The sequence below is a fragment of the Orcinus orca genome, chromosome 20 (genome assembly GCF_937001465.1).
Source record: "Orcinus orca chromosome 20, mOrcOrc1.1, whole genome shotgun sequence".
Lineage (NCBI taxonomy): Eukaryota > Metazoa > Chordata > Mammalia > Artiodactyla > Delphinidae > Orcinus > Orcinus orca.
The window spans coordinates 6,669,365-6,682,842 of NC_064578.1; the positions used below are offsets into that span (position 1 = coordinate 6,669,365).

A 13,478-nucleotide genomic window follows, 5' to 3' on the forward strand; every position below is an offset into this window, starting at 1 on the left:
ATCCCCCAGCGCGGGGAGCTCGTTTGATCCACCCTCCGTAACACGGGCCAGGCCCAGGTGTGGGACCACAGAACGCTGGCTGAGAGGAGGAGGGAGGGAAAGGAAGATGGACAGAGACACGGACTGAGCTGCTGGCTGACCTAACAACGTCACTAAACTTTTCATCGCTTCCTGGTTACCATCTGCAAAGCATCCCGTGGGGCACATGTACAAGAGACCGCAGAGGCTCTGAAATCAACAAGTGATGGATGACACTAGCCTGACACTAGGATGCCTCAGGGATGGAAAGACTTTCGGGAACAAGAGAGGTGAGTTGTAGAGGTTACTTGTTGCCTCACTGACGTGATGCTGTCACATCTTAATGGAGAATGGAAGGAAGGAAAAACATTTAAAAACTTTCAGAGAGGTCTGATGTGAGGCTAAAATGATACAATTGATTGTCAAGTGCTCAGTACAGTGCCTGGCATGCTGGGTGCTCAATAAATGGTGGTTTTTTGGTCATTACATTATTAACAAGAACTGGATCATAACCGAAAAAAAATGGAGAGGATGTTCAACCTCGCCCATAAACAAGGAAACGCAAATTTAAGCCAAAATCCACTGCTGCCTTTTACCCACAGATTAATAAAGGTCAAACTCTGGAGACACAGTGAAACAAGTACTTTCTTGCGCTGTTGGTAGAAACAGAAATCGCTACCACCTCTCTCAAAAATCTCAGACCCGAGGACACCTGGCCGCTGGAATTCCTCTTCTGGGAATTTATCCTGCTCATACCCTCATCACCTAAGTTTACAAAAAGGGAGATGTGAAGGCTTTCACGGTATGATAATAAAGGATCAGGAACAACTTCATGTCCATCAAGAAGGAAATGATTTCTCATCAATTAGAGAATTACACTGCATCCATCCAAGGACAAACCGCATTGGATACAAAAATGTCTGGCATGGAGCGTTGTGTGTTCCGACAGGGAACCACTCCAAGACGCGCTGTTCAGTGAACCGGTCAAGGACACTGAATTACGTGTTATCACATCGCCCCACTCACGTCCACCCAGCCCTTACGACCATCGCTACTGAACTGGGTTTACCTCTTGATGGTCAATCCCCCAGCACAGAGGAAGGGCAGGCACCATGGTGACCCTGTTTCTCCCCGGGACACAGAAGGGACTCACATGTGAAGGCCTAAAGGACGTGCTGCAAGTGCTCCACAAAAGAGAAGCCACCTCTGCAGGTGGACCGGAATTTTCCACCGCAGTGAGGTCCTGCACGGGTGGAGAGTCTGTCACCGTGACCCCCGCCACCTAGCACTGCGTCCGGTACCTTGTAAGTCAAATCTAACTTCATGAGGAGCTTTCCACGGCAGAGAACTTGCTCCAACCCCCTCAGAATGTTTAAAGAAAGAATGAACATCCGAGTCCAAAACGATCGGGAGAAAACTACAAATATGTGAGCGAATCTTACCTGTTTCTTCTGGTCTGATCCACAGAATAAATCTGCTTTCTCAACCAACTGGGAAGAGAGACAAAGAGAGAAAGTTAGGAAACAGCACGAGTCGAAGCGAGTTCTATAGGGAAGAGAGTTGAAGAGAGTTGAGACAAAGAGAGAAAGTTAGGAAACAGCACAAGTCGAAGTGAGTTCTACAGGATGGGACAAAGGAAACTGGAAACGAAAAGGAAGGTTTTCCAACTTTCTAACTCAGGCGACTTGGGAAGAAGCAGTTTCTCCTTGTGGTTGAAATGCTCCAGCTGGGCCAAGGGGCCCAGAGGTTGGCAGAGGTTGGCAGAGGTTGGCAATCTTTAATCTTTGACAGAGGTTGGCAATCTTTAAACTGACAATTCCCTCTGATTCTATGAGTTAATCCCCAAAAAGCTGGTAAGGAAAACGGTGTAAATCAGAGGGCTTTGGTTTGCTGGAGGGACAGTAATTCACACACCAATCCCACCCAAAGGGAGTGGCAGGTGGAAAATCCTGGACCTCAAGCCTGGGGTCCTTTGATCAGTCAGCTTAATCCCTCTTCCTAAATCCTTTAAGAAACAAGCCTCGGGCCCTCCCCTCCAACCCAACATCAGTACGAGCTTCTGTCTCAGCCCCAGGGCCCTCCTCACTCCAGCAGGCGAAGACCAAGGCCCAGCACTGAGACAGGCTTTTCTGTGAGATGCTGGAGAGTCCACAGCCACTAACGGGCACCTACTGCATACAGGACACTCAATGAGCCTCCAAGACGCAATATTCCCTTTTTCTTTCTTTCACCATATTGGCTAAAGGGAGCAGAATAAATGCCTGAGTGAAGGAACACAGAGATAAACAGGCCCAAACCATCACCTCTCAATGATGGTGGGGGTGGATGCGCTCATCACTTCCTGGTGCAAGATCTTCAAGCCAGAGAGCCACTTAGTTGCATCTTCTTTAGAGTCGGCTGCAGAGGTGAGGGGACAGAAATGCTCTGTTACTCCCTGGGAAGACAGACTGCTGCTTAGGGACCCCCGCCCCACCTTCCCAGCCCCACACAGACCACGTGGCTAGGAGGAGCCTGTGCTGGTTCCTAGGACCTACTTTTTGTCTCAGATGAGGCCATATGCCCATGGCGAGCCTCCTACAGCAGGGGTGACAAGCCGGTGACTTTTTAAAAGTTTTAGCCCTATGCTAACAAACAAGAGGCAGGACCTGGGATAACTTGTACCACAATCCCGAGCAGCCCTGAGCATCTCCCCTGTTTCCCTTCAAGGCCAGAGAGAGGGGTGGAAAGTAGGTGATGCTGATGCCTGTAAGGGAAGCGGCAACAAGTACCAGTTAAGAGCCTGGCATCATTGCCAAGTCCCAGTGTACCGCTTCAGGGCTGTGTGATGTTCAGTTGGTTACTTAACCTCTCTGTGCCTCATTTCCTAATCAGTAAAGTGGAGATGGCAATGCAAACAACTAGTCCAGTTATTAAACATCTCCAAACTAGGGAGTTTGCTAGTCTAGATAGAGCATGCTGAGGTTTCTGCTCTCACTCTTCCCGTGTGGACGAGGAGAAAACTACAGCTCAGAAGAGTGACGGGACCTGTCCCAGAGCCAGTAAATAAGAAGCTGGGATCCAGACATCACCCTGGGCTCCACGTCCTGCTTGGGCTTTCAGGGCCTCCCTACCAAGAAGAGCACCCAGGCTTCAGCCTGCAGGGGGGCTACGTGGACAGAGCTCAGGGACACAGTCACGGGCCCCTCTCTCCTGCCCCATCTCTGCCTCCTGCTACACACCATCAATCAGACGGCCACCCAACACTTCCTACATCCAGCTTGCTAATTTCCCTCCTCCAAGCCCTGGCACATGCAATGTCCTCTCCCTGGACCATCCTCCCTCTTTAACCCCAACTCCTACTGATGCCTTAAAACCCAGTTGAAAAGTCACCTCCCCTGCAAAGCCTTCCAGGGAATGAGGCACTGTGTACTCCTGCAGCACGCTTATGTTTGGACTACTGCTCTTATCACAGAGTACTCTAAGTTCCTGTCCACACATCTGTCTCCCCAAGGAGACTGTGAGCTCCTTAAAGGCAGCAACTGGGTCTTATTCTTCTTTACAGCCCCAATGACACGTAGTACAACCTGGCACAGGGCATATGTTCAAAAGATGCCTGATGCAAGCATGAATGAGAACTCAAACCAATGAGACCTATCTGACCCTAAATTATATGTCTTTTATAACTGAGTTGTAATAGTTCTTAAATATTCTAGATATGTTTTGTATCAGGCATACGAATTGCAATTCTTTTTCTCTATATTGTGGGTTGTCTTTTCACTTTTTTTTTCTCTTGGCCGTGCTGCATGGCTTACAGAATCTTAGTTTCCCCACCAGGGATCAAACTCAGGCCCCCTGCAGTGGAAGCTCGGAGTCCTAACCACTGGACCGCCAGGGAAGTCCCTACCTGACCCTAAATTCAAAGTCTCTAACGCTACTCAGCTTTCACGGTTTCCCCCCACTTTGGTCTACTTTTAATGCTACTTACTTTCTCTCTCGTCAGTCATGATTGTACGTCAGGTTCTAAATCAATACATTCTGGGATTAGACCTGAAGGCAGCTACAGGCTTCTGCCCCTGAGCAAAGTGCCTGAGCTTTTTCACAGCCCTTCTCCTAGCTGCTCAGAGGCCTCTTGGACTTTCTGGTGGACTCATAGGGATGGCCTGAAATCTCACTTCCAGATACGTGTGTCTCCGTGTGTGCACGTGTGTGTGTGCATGTATGCGTTTACTGTTAAGTGTATGTACGCATGTTTACATGTGTGAGGTGGAAGATTTCAGGATAGTTCCTTCGGATCAGTTAAGCTGAATAAATGGTGCAGGCCAGACTCTGCTGGACGAAAAATGTACCTGCCTTCAGCTTTCTGCACGAGCCAGGTAGGCCCTTAACGTAATCCTTTCCACGTGCCAGTGGAGTCGGCATTATTGGGCTCCCCGTTTCACAGCTGAGCGAACTGCAGCTCAGAGAGGCTGAGTCGCTTACCCAAAGTCACACAGCTAGAAAGGGACAGGGTTAGGATTCAAAACCATGACGCCCTAAACACGCATTAGCGGTTGGGCAGGTGTGAGCATCCTGCTAGTGAACCTTCTAGGAAGGAAACAAAGACCCAGGGAGGGAGAAAAGCATATGCCATGCACCCACCTGCTAAGCTGAGCGTGTTGAGAACGAACTGGGTGCCGTACAAGATGGTGAAGCAGCACTCTTCCTTCTGGCGGACTGCTTTCGCACGCTCAAAATCCTTGGAGTTCTTCCCTGGGCGGATTTCCTTTATTTCCATGATATCCACTGAAGGAAAATTAACATCAGCCAATCAGAAGCTGGAGTTCACTCCATCTGAGGCTGCAGCCATGTGCCTGCACCCCAGACACACAGAGCCCAGCTCTTCACTCCCCAGAGTGAAGACAAGCTGGGCCAGCTTGCAGGATGATGTGCAAAAAATGAAATGCTTGTTGTTCTGAGCCACTAAGTACCGGGAGACTTGCTGTACAGCAATAGATGACAGAAAAGGAGGAAACCCATCCTCCCTAGAACCCCTGCTGCCATGTGATGCCAACTCACGCCTAGCCAAAACCTACCTGGCCAGGGTGGCACCTGACCCAAGGGTGACCCCTCCCTCCATGGGATGGCCATCTCATCTAAGGGTGACCCCCACATACAGGGTGGCCATTTGGCCCAAGAATGACCCCCTCCCCTCACAGGATGGCCACCTGATTCAAGGGAGACCCCCCCTTCCTGCCATAGGATGTCCCGTGAACTAAGGAGTGTCACAGAGTGGCAAGTCCATCCATCCTTTCCTCCCTTTCTTCTGTCAAAAAAGCACCTTTTCCTGGGATGAACCCATTTCACGTGCTTGAGGTGAAGATGATCCACACCCCGGCTCCTTTCACCACAACAAGCCAAAGGAGGGGCCAAGGTCCCAGGAATTACCACGATGTCCCACCCCTGGCACGGTGATGGGCTCAGGGATGAGCACACGGCCTAAGCTGCCCCCATCAGCATCCTCCTGGGACTTATGTGGCCAAAGCTATTCATCAAATTTCTCCTGCTGCTGCCGCCAGGCTGGGGGTAGCAGGCCATGTGGCCTGCCATACAGAAAGCAAAGATTCATCCCTGATGCACTACTGAGCCCCTGGGTCCATTTGGGCTTGAAGCCACTTCTGCCCTGGAGCATGCTACCTGGGTGACCCAATAAATTCTCTTTTTTGCTTTGGTTAGTGGGAAATGAGTTTCTGTCACATGTAACCATAAGAATCCTGGGACATACATCTTTGTTCTTACACTGCACAGAGATACAGGAAAGAGGTATTCCTGGAAATGAGAGAGTAGGGAAGGAGACCTCAGCTTTGACCTGAGATCAAGGAAGCAAATAGACCCAAGTGAACACAGGCATTTTAGAGTCAGAATTGAACTGGCAGGAAAGGTTCACGGCCACTCACACATAACAGTAGGAGGAGGAGACAGAGTATTAAATTAGGGGAGGAGGGGATGGAATGAACCAAAGCCTTTTTTTTTTTTTAATTTATTTTTGGCTGCGTTGGGTCTTGTTGCTGCACACGGCCTTTCTCTAGTTGCGGCAAGCGGGGGCTACTCTTTGTTGCGGTGCACAGGCTTCTCATTGCAGTGGCATCTTGTTGCAGAGCACGGGCTCTAGGCACGTGAGCTCAGTAGTTGTGGCTCACGGGCTCTAGACGCAGGCTCAGTAGTTGTGCCGCACGGGCTTAGTTGCTCCACGGCACGTGGGATCTACCCGGACCAGGGCTCAAACCCGTGTCCCCTGCATTGGCAGGCGGATTCTTAACCGCTGCGCCACCAGGGAAGCCCAAACCGAAGGCTTTTCACTTTCTTACCATGGATCTAGCTAGACTGAAAACAGTTTGGGGGACAAGAATCATGAAGTGAAGTGAAAAGACTTTAAATAAACAGCATTTGCTCTGTACCCTGTGTGTGGTGGTAGCTACACAAGTCTAAACATGTGATAAAATTCCTTGAAACTATACACCAAAACAAAAACAAACAAAAGTTGAGTCCACATAAAAAATGGTGAAAACTAATTAAGGTCTGACTACTCAGCCATAAAAAAGAACAAAATAACGCCATATGCAGCAACATGGATGCAACTAGAGATGATCACACTTGGAGAAATAAGTCAGAAAGAGAAAGACAAATACCACATGATATCACTTATATGTGGAATCTAAACTATGACACAAATGAAACTATCTACAAAAAAGAAACAGAATCAGGGACATAGAGGATAGACTGGTGGTTGCCAAGGGGGAGGTGGGTGGAAAAGGGTTGGACGGGGAGTTGGGGATTAGCAGATACAAACTGGTATATGTAGAATGGATAAACAACAATGTTCTACTGTATAGCACAGGGAACTATATTCAGTATCCTGTGATAAACCACAATGGAAAAGAATATGAAAAAGAATGTATACATATGTATAACTGAGTCATTTTGCTGTTCAGCAGTAATGAACACAATACTGTAATTCAACTATTATTGAATAAAAAATAAATTTAAAAAAACTAATTAAGGTCTGTAATTTAATAACATTATACCAGTGTCCATTTCCTGGGCTTGACAACTATGGTTATGAAAGATGTTATCACAGGGGGAAATTGGATGAATGGTACACAGAAACTCTGTATTATTTTTGTAATGTCATCATGAGTCTAAAATTATTTCAAACTAAAATGTCTTTTAAAACACTTATCAAGGGACTTCCCTGGTGCAGTGGTTAAGAATCCGCCTGCCAATGCAGGGGACACGGGTTCGAGCCCTGGTCCGGGAAGATCCCACATGTCACGGAGCAACTAAACCCATGTGCCACAACTACTGAGCCTGCGCTCTAGAGCCCGCAAGCCACAACTACTGAGCCCACGTGCCACGACTACTGAAGCCTGCACGCCTAGAGCCCGTGCTCCACAACAAAAGAAGCCACCGTAATGGGAATCCTGCGCACCGCAACGAAGAGCAGCCCCCACTCGCCGCAACTAGAGAAAGTCCGCGCACAGAAACAAAGACCCAACACAGCCCAAAAATAAATTTAAAAAAAATCTTTTTAAACCCACTTAATTATGGGTGGTCCTATTATGGGGTGGGGGTGGGGTCAAGGGGGTCCTTCATTCCTCAAAAACTAACAACAAAACACAGAGTCTTTGTGCACGCTCAGATTCACAACCTTCTGGGGGGTTAAATCAGCACTGCTGATTTACCTGCTTCAGCAGTTATCTGAGAACATCTGAGGTATTAATGTCTGTTCTCAGAAATCAGTTACTTACCCAACCCAGCTGACTGCCAGTTAAGAGTCTAGTGACCTTAAGCAATACTCTTTTTTTTCCTAGCTGGTCTAACAATGATTATCTAACCATTCTCTTTCCCCATAAAATATCTCTAAGAGGGAATTTCTGAATTGGCCAACTGTGAGCTTTTTTCCTTACAGCAAAATTATAATAAAAATTTGATGCGTTCATAACTAAAGAAAAAAATTTCAGATAATGTAACACTGTCTTCAGGCAATCACCAAGTCTTATCAATTCCTTCTATATCACTCTTGAATCTATCTTCTACCCATTCCCAGGGCCAACACCATAATCCAAGCCACTGCCACCTCTCGCTTGCGCTACTGAAGTAGCCAGGAGCTACCCCCATAGTCTTTTCTATGAAATGCAGACATGCTCCAGCCACCCCTGGGCTTCAAGCTTGCTGATGGCATCCCAGTACTATTAGGACTAAGAACCAAGGCCACGTGATGACCCTGCCGACGCCATCTGGATCAACTGTGCATCCTCACTGCTGTGCTCCAGCCACACTGGCCAGCAGCTTGCATTCACTCCCCCACAGGACACCACCGCTGGCTCTGCTGGGGACGCTTTTAGCCTAGTTAGCTCCACATTCTCCCTTCCAGTTTCAGCTCAATCACCGTCAGACGCACAGAATACCCTCCAACTACTGCTACTACACACACCAAGCCCCCCTTCCCCACAGCACTGAAGATGCCAAGTGCTTAGTGGTGTGAACCGTGGATTCATGGCTCCTTCCCTAGACGGTGCATCTTTCCTCACCACTGTATCTCCACCCCTAGCAGAGCAACTGGTACACAGTGGGGCCCAATAAACAGCTGTTGAAAGAGGAAGTGGACAGAGAGAGATGGAGACACAGACGGGGACAGAACTGGAGAGGGGACAGAGGGGGAGGCAGAGGGAGACAGACACACACAGATACGAACACACACAAATGGAAACAACCAGACAGGGTAAAAGAGGGTCAGAGACAACCAGATATGAACAGAAGACAAGCCATCCAGATGAGGGAGGGAGGGAGACACAACCATGCAACGTACAAAGTCAGAGAGAAAGAAACATGGGAAAAGACGGGAAAAGACTAAAATATAAACAGCCACTCTGATGATGCAAGCAGCCCTGACCAGCCCTACACTGCCCTTCACTTCAGTGCAAGCAAGGACCCTTTGGACGCCAGCCCTGTCCCAGGAAAGGGCCGCAGGCATCCACCCTCGCCAGCCACGACTGGCTGCCTCCATGATGTCATCCTGTGCACTTCCCCCTTTCCTGTCCCGGGATAAGTACTGGCCTATTCATCATGCTACTGATAAGACTATGCTGTCTCCATTGGATTGCCTTTGTCCCACTGTCAAAGATCAGTTGATGATGTGTGTGGGTCTATTTCCGTTCTCTCTATTCTGTTCCATGATCTACTTGTCTATTATTTCCCCAACGCCTCACTGTCTTGATAACTATGGCTTTCTAGTAAGCCTCAGAGTGGGGCAGCAGACACCTCTGACTTGGTTCTCCTTCAATACTGCACTGGCAATTCTCGGTGTTTTGCGTCTCCGTAGAAACTTTAGGGTCAGATTGTCAATATCTACAGAATAACTTGCTGGGATATTGATTGCGATTGTGTTGACTCTACACCAAGTTGCAAAGAACTGACATATTGAGTCCTTCTATCCATAAACGCAGAGTATTTATTCAGCATACTTTGTCAGCCAGACACTCTCCTGGATGTACACACTCCTGACCTCCAAAGGTCTTACAGACACACTAGCTTCATCCATGAGACTAGAAATAAAGGCAATAATAATAATCATGTACCGCTCTTACAGAGCACTTCCTATATGCCAGGCACAGTGCTAATGCTCTGCACACGTCACAGGTCGGTTCCCTGGGAGCCAAGCCTGAGGCAAGGATTCTTTTTTAGGTTTTTATTGGGCGGTGGGGTGGCGGGAGGGTGCTCAAAGGACAAAGGACTGCAGAAATAGATGAGGCAGGAGAATAAAGCCAGGCTGTGGTCCCAGCAGGGAACGGGCTTCAGGTGGTCACAGGAGGCGCTGGAGCCTGCATCACACCAGGAAAGTGAGTCTCCTGGAAACAGCGAGGCTGTCCTCTTGCTCTCTCATGACTGTCCCCATTATACAGATGAGGAAACAGGCATGCAGAGGTGAAGTACCTCGGCCAGGGTCACCAGCCAGCAAGTGGAAGAGCCAGAATTTGAACCTTTACGTTGCTTCTCACGGTCAAGCAGGTGACGCTGAGAAGCCACGTTAGGACACGCAGCCCTCTTCCCACCGCGCTCCAGTCAGCAAGTCTCACCGTACATGGGCCTCCTGGCTATGTCGGCTCTCATTTCAGTGACTTCTCAACACCGCCTTCCTTCTCCCCCTCCCTGCACTGATCCAGCCCGTCATTTTTACATCTGTGCCAAAGAGTTCCTCACCAGCACCACCCGCATTCATAGATGTCTTTGTTGGCTGCCTGTCTGCTCTCTCCTCTAAGCCCCAGGAGGACAAGGGTCGTGTCCGCCCTGTTCACGACCGGAGCCTCACACCCAGCTACGTCAGAGCCTGGGTCAGAGCAGAAATTCAGACTGCCGTGGGACACAGGATTGGGTTTCCTGGGTGTCTCGGCTTGGCCTCCCCCAGAAGCGGACCCTGAGACAAGGATCTGAGCACATGCAGTTTATCCAGGAGCTGATTCCAGGAAACACCAGCAGAGGAGCAGGGAAGTGAGACAGAGAAGGGAAGGCGCTGATAAGGAGGCTGCTATGTCATCATCCTGGTACCCCAGGGGCACAGGGAGCTGCATGGGGATCTGGGAGCCCCTTAGAGTTTGCCCCACCGAGAGAGGGAGGGAGCTGGGGTGTTATCCCCCAACCTCCAACTGCTATTGGTTGAGGGCTGCTTTTAGGGGCCCTTAACTCCCCAGGCCTCAGGCAAAGAGTTGCAGCATTCACGGCAACGGGCCTTTAATGTGCAGCAGTGACTAATATGGCAGCAGGGTTAGGCCTCGGCATCCTCTGCTATATCAGGTTATCGAACTGGTAGTTTCTATGCTACCCCCATGGAACCCGGCGATCAGATGTTTGAGGGGTCAAAGCTGCAATGTCTCTCTAGTTCAGGCAGAACAGTGGCAGATGTGGACAAGTCCCAGCTGTTGCGGGAACAGCGTCTCTGGGCTCCCCCAGGAGAGATCCTACATGGAGACGGGACGAGATGTTACTGCCCCTGTACATTCTGTAGCCCCAGAGGTATCCTGGATCAGCAGGTGGTTCTGGAATTACAGGTATCAGTGCACCCCCGCGCTCACTCTCTCTTTTTAATGTGACAGCTTTTTTAAGATATAGTTCACATGCCATACAGGTCATCCACATGAAGTATACAATTCAATGACTTTTAGTATATTCACAGACTTGTGCAACCACCACCAGCATCGATGTTAGAACATTTTCATCCCCCAAAAAAGAAACCCATACCCTTCAGCCTCCACATTTCCCACTCAGCCCACACCAGCCCCCGGACAACACTCATCTACTTTCAGTCTATAGAGACTTGCCTGTTCTGGATGTTTCATATAGAGAGAGGCATACGATACGTGGTCTTTTGTGTCTCGCTTTTAAATTCACTTGGCAGAAGATCTCTGAGGTTCCTCCGTGTTGTAGCACGTGTCAGTACTTCATTTTTATGAATGAATAATATTCCACTGTATGGATTTGGTCTATCCATTTACCCACTGATGGACATTTGGGTTGTTTCCACCTTTTCGTTATTGTAAATAGTACAGCTATGAACATCTGCAGACAGGTTTCTGTCTGAACATACAGGTTTCTTTTTGAACACCCGTTTTCAGTTATCTCAGGTTTCTGGTAGGAGTGGAAATTGGTCCTCTATCGACTATACCCTCAGGGCTGCAGGTGTAACGGTGACGTGCCCCCTTCATGCCACGCGGCTGACCAATCCAGGCCAGCGATGGTGCTCGTGTGTAGGTGGCCAGTCACTTGCTGTGCATGAGCTACCACCGAGCCCTTCAAAGCTGTCACCACTACTTCCCAGGCCTTCTGGGCAAGCAGGGGCCACCTCCAGAGACACAGAGGTGCTCACTCTCTGGCCACCCCCTTGATTACCAGGGGCCCCGGGAAGTCAGGAAGGAAATCCCTGGCCAGTGGAAGTGGTTTTCTATTTGACAACTGGCAGAGTCCGCAAGGGCCCTTTGGGCATTTTTGTTGGCATGCCCAGTACTTGATCTTGCATCACACGGGGGCACCTTCCTTGCTGAAGGGTGGTCCCACCACACCAGGGGTGCGGAGCAGCAAGAAGCGTAAGGCCAGCTGCACCCAGCCGGGTTAATCCCAAACCACCTTTCGGACCTGCCGCTGGGAATAAAACCCTAGTGCCGGGGATGCAAATCCACAGCTTTCCAGGGGTCCCCCAGGTCGTGACAAGCCCATGGCTGGTGAGGAGCAGATAGACTCTGGAACCAGTCCACCTGGGTTCAAATCCAGCAGGTGGTTTCAGGCAGTAACTTCACCTCTTCCTGCCTCCATTTCCTCATGTGAGCAATAGGAGAGATAATGGTCTCCCCACGCGGTGTTCTCTGAGGATTAAATGAAAGTGTGTCCGTAGGTGCGCGTGCACGCACGCGTGCGTGGGAATTAAAATAGTGTCTGGTAATTTTAACTAATGAAGATGTAGTAACTTCTAAGTGCCTGTCAGCTACTATTTTTTAAATTATTAACGCAATGGAATACAGCTGAACTCGTATAAGGCCTAAGGAAAAACACCATCTCTCAACTTATCTGTTGTGGAAACTGAAGAGGCAGATTCTTACGTAGTGATGTAGAAAAGCTCCACGACAGCTTACATAAACAGGACACCAGATTTACGTGCCTACATCTGTGCGTGTGTGGGTCCACATGTATGTACAAACGTGTGCGTGCACATCTTGTATACAGGTGCCCGTTGCTGTTCAAATTCTCACTATATTAATATTTACTGTAACTCGCAAACATTTTTTACCTAAAATGCACCACAGAGATCACACACCTGCTACAGGAAGGTCAGGTGCAGGCACCTGTGGAAATACTGCTGTGTATCTGTCTGCATTAGAGAGGAACATGTCCAGTGCTCTAACACTGAAAATCGTCACGCAGCAAACCTCGTGTCCTGCCCACCCTATTCAGTCTTAGTGTCTACTTCCGGCAAGCCACAGTCCAATTTAGGTGACCTCTTTAGTATTTTTAACAGATCTCATTGTCATTTCTATCAAGTTACAAAGTAGTTACAGGACAGAAAAAAATCAAAATTCAGAACCAATACCGTGTAGTATCATATGTATGAGTAATAAGTTCATGAAAGCATCAAATCATTAGGTATTTGTTGCTGTCAATGCTTCGTATGCTTACAGAAATATTTGATGGGCTGGTTTCTAGGTGATTAAGGGTGTCAAGCAATACTGGGGAAACCGGTTGGGTTTTTTCGAGCTGTTGGTAATGTGCCACCACTTGTATCCATGTAATATGACATAATACACTGCTATCCAAAGAAAGATGCTCTCTACTGTGTTTTCAGGAATGCATTAGGCTCAGCTAAGGAGGGATGCCTGTATTTGTACATGTGCTCGTATGTGTGTAAAAGCATGAGAAAACGTTAAAAAAAGAGATTCCCACCAATCTGCTGACCATAGGGA

The 13,478-nt window shown here is 48.6% G+C and overlaps 1 protein-coding gene across 1 annotated transcript in view; it reads right to left on the reverse strand.

The window, feature by feature from the left end:
• Positions 1 to 13,478, reverse strand: part of PLCG2 (phospholipase C gamma 2) — a 146,280-nt gene that overhangs the window by 80,444 nt on the left and 52,358 nt on the right. The window contains exons 3-5 of the mRNA XM_004280106.4: positions 4,636 to 4,779; positions 2,322 to 2,415; positions 1,461 to 1,508 (exon numbers count right to left, since the gene is read on the reverse strand). Coding sequence (XP_004280154.1) covers positions 1,461 to 1,508; positions 2,322 to 2,415; positions 4,636 to 4,779 — 286 coding nt within the window. The remainder of the gene's footprint in view (positions 1 to 1,460; positions 1,509 to 2,321; positions 2,416 to 4,635; positions 4,780 to 13,478) is intronic.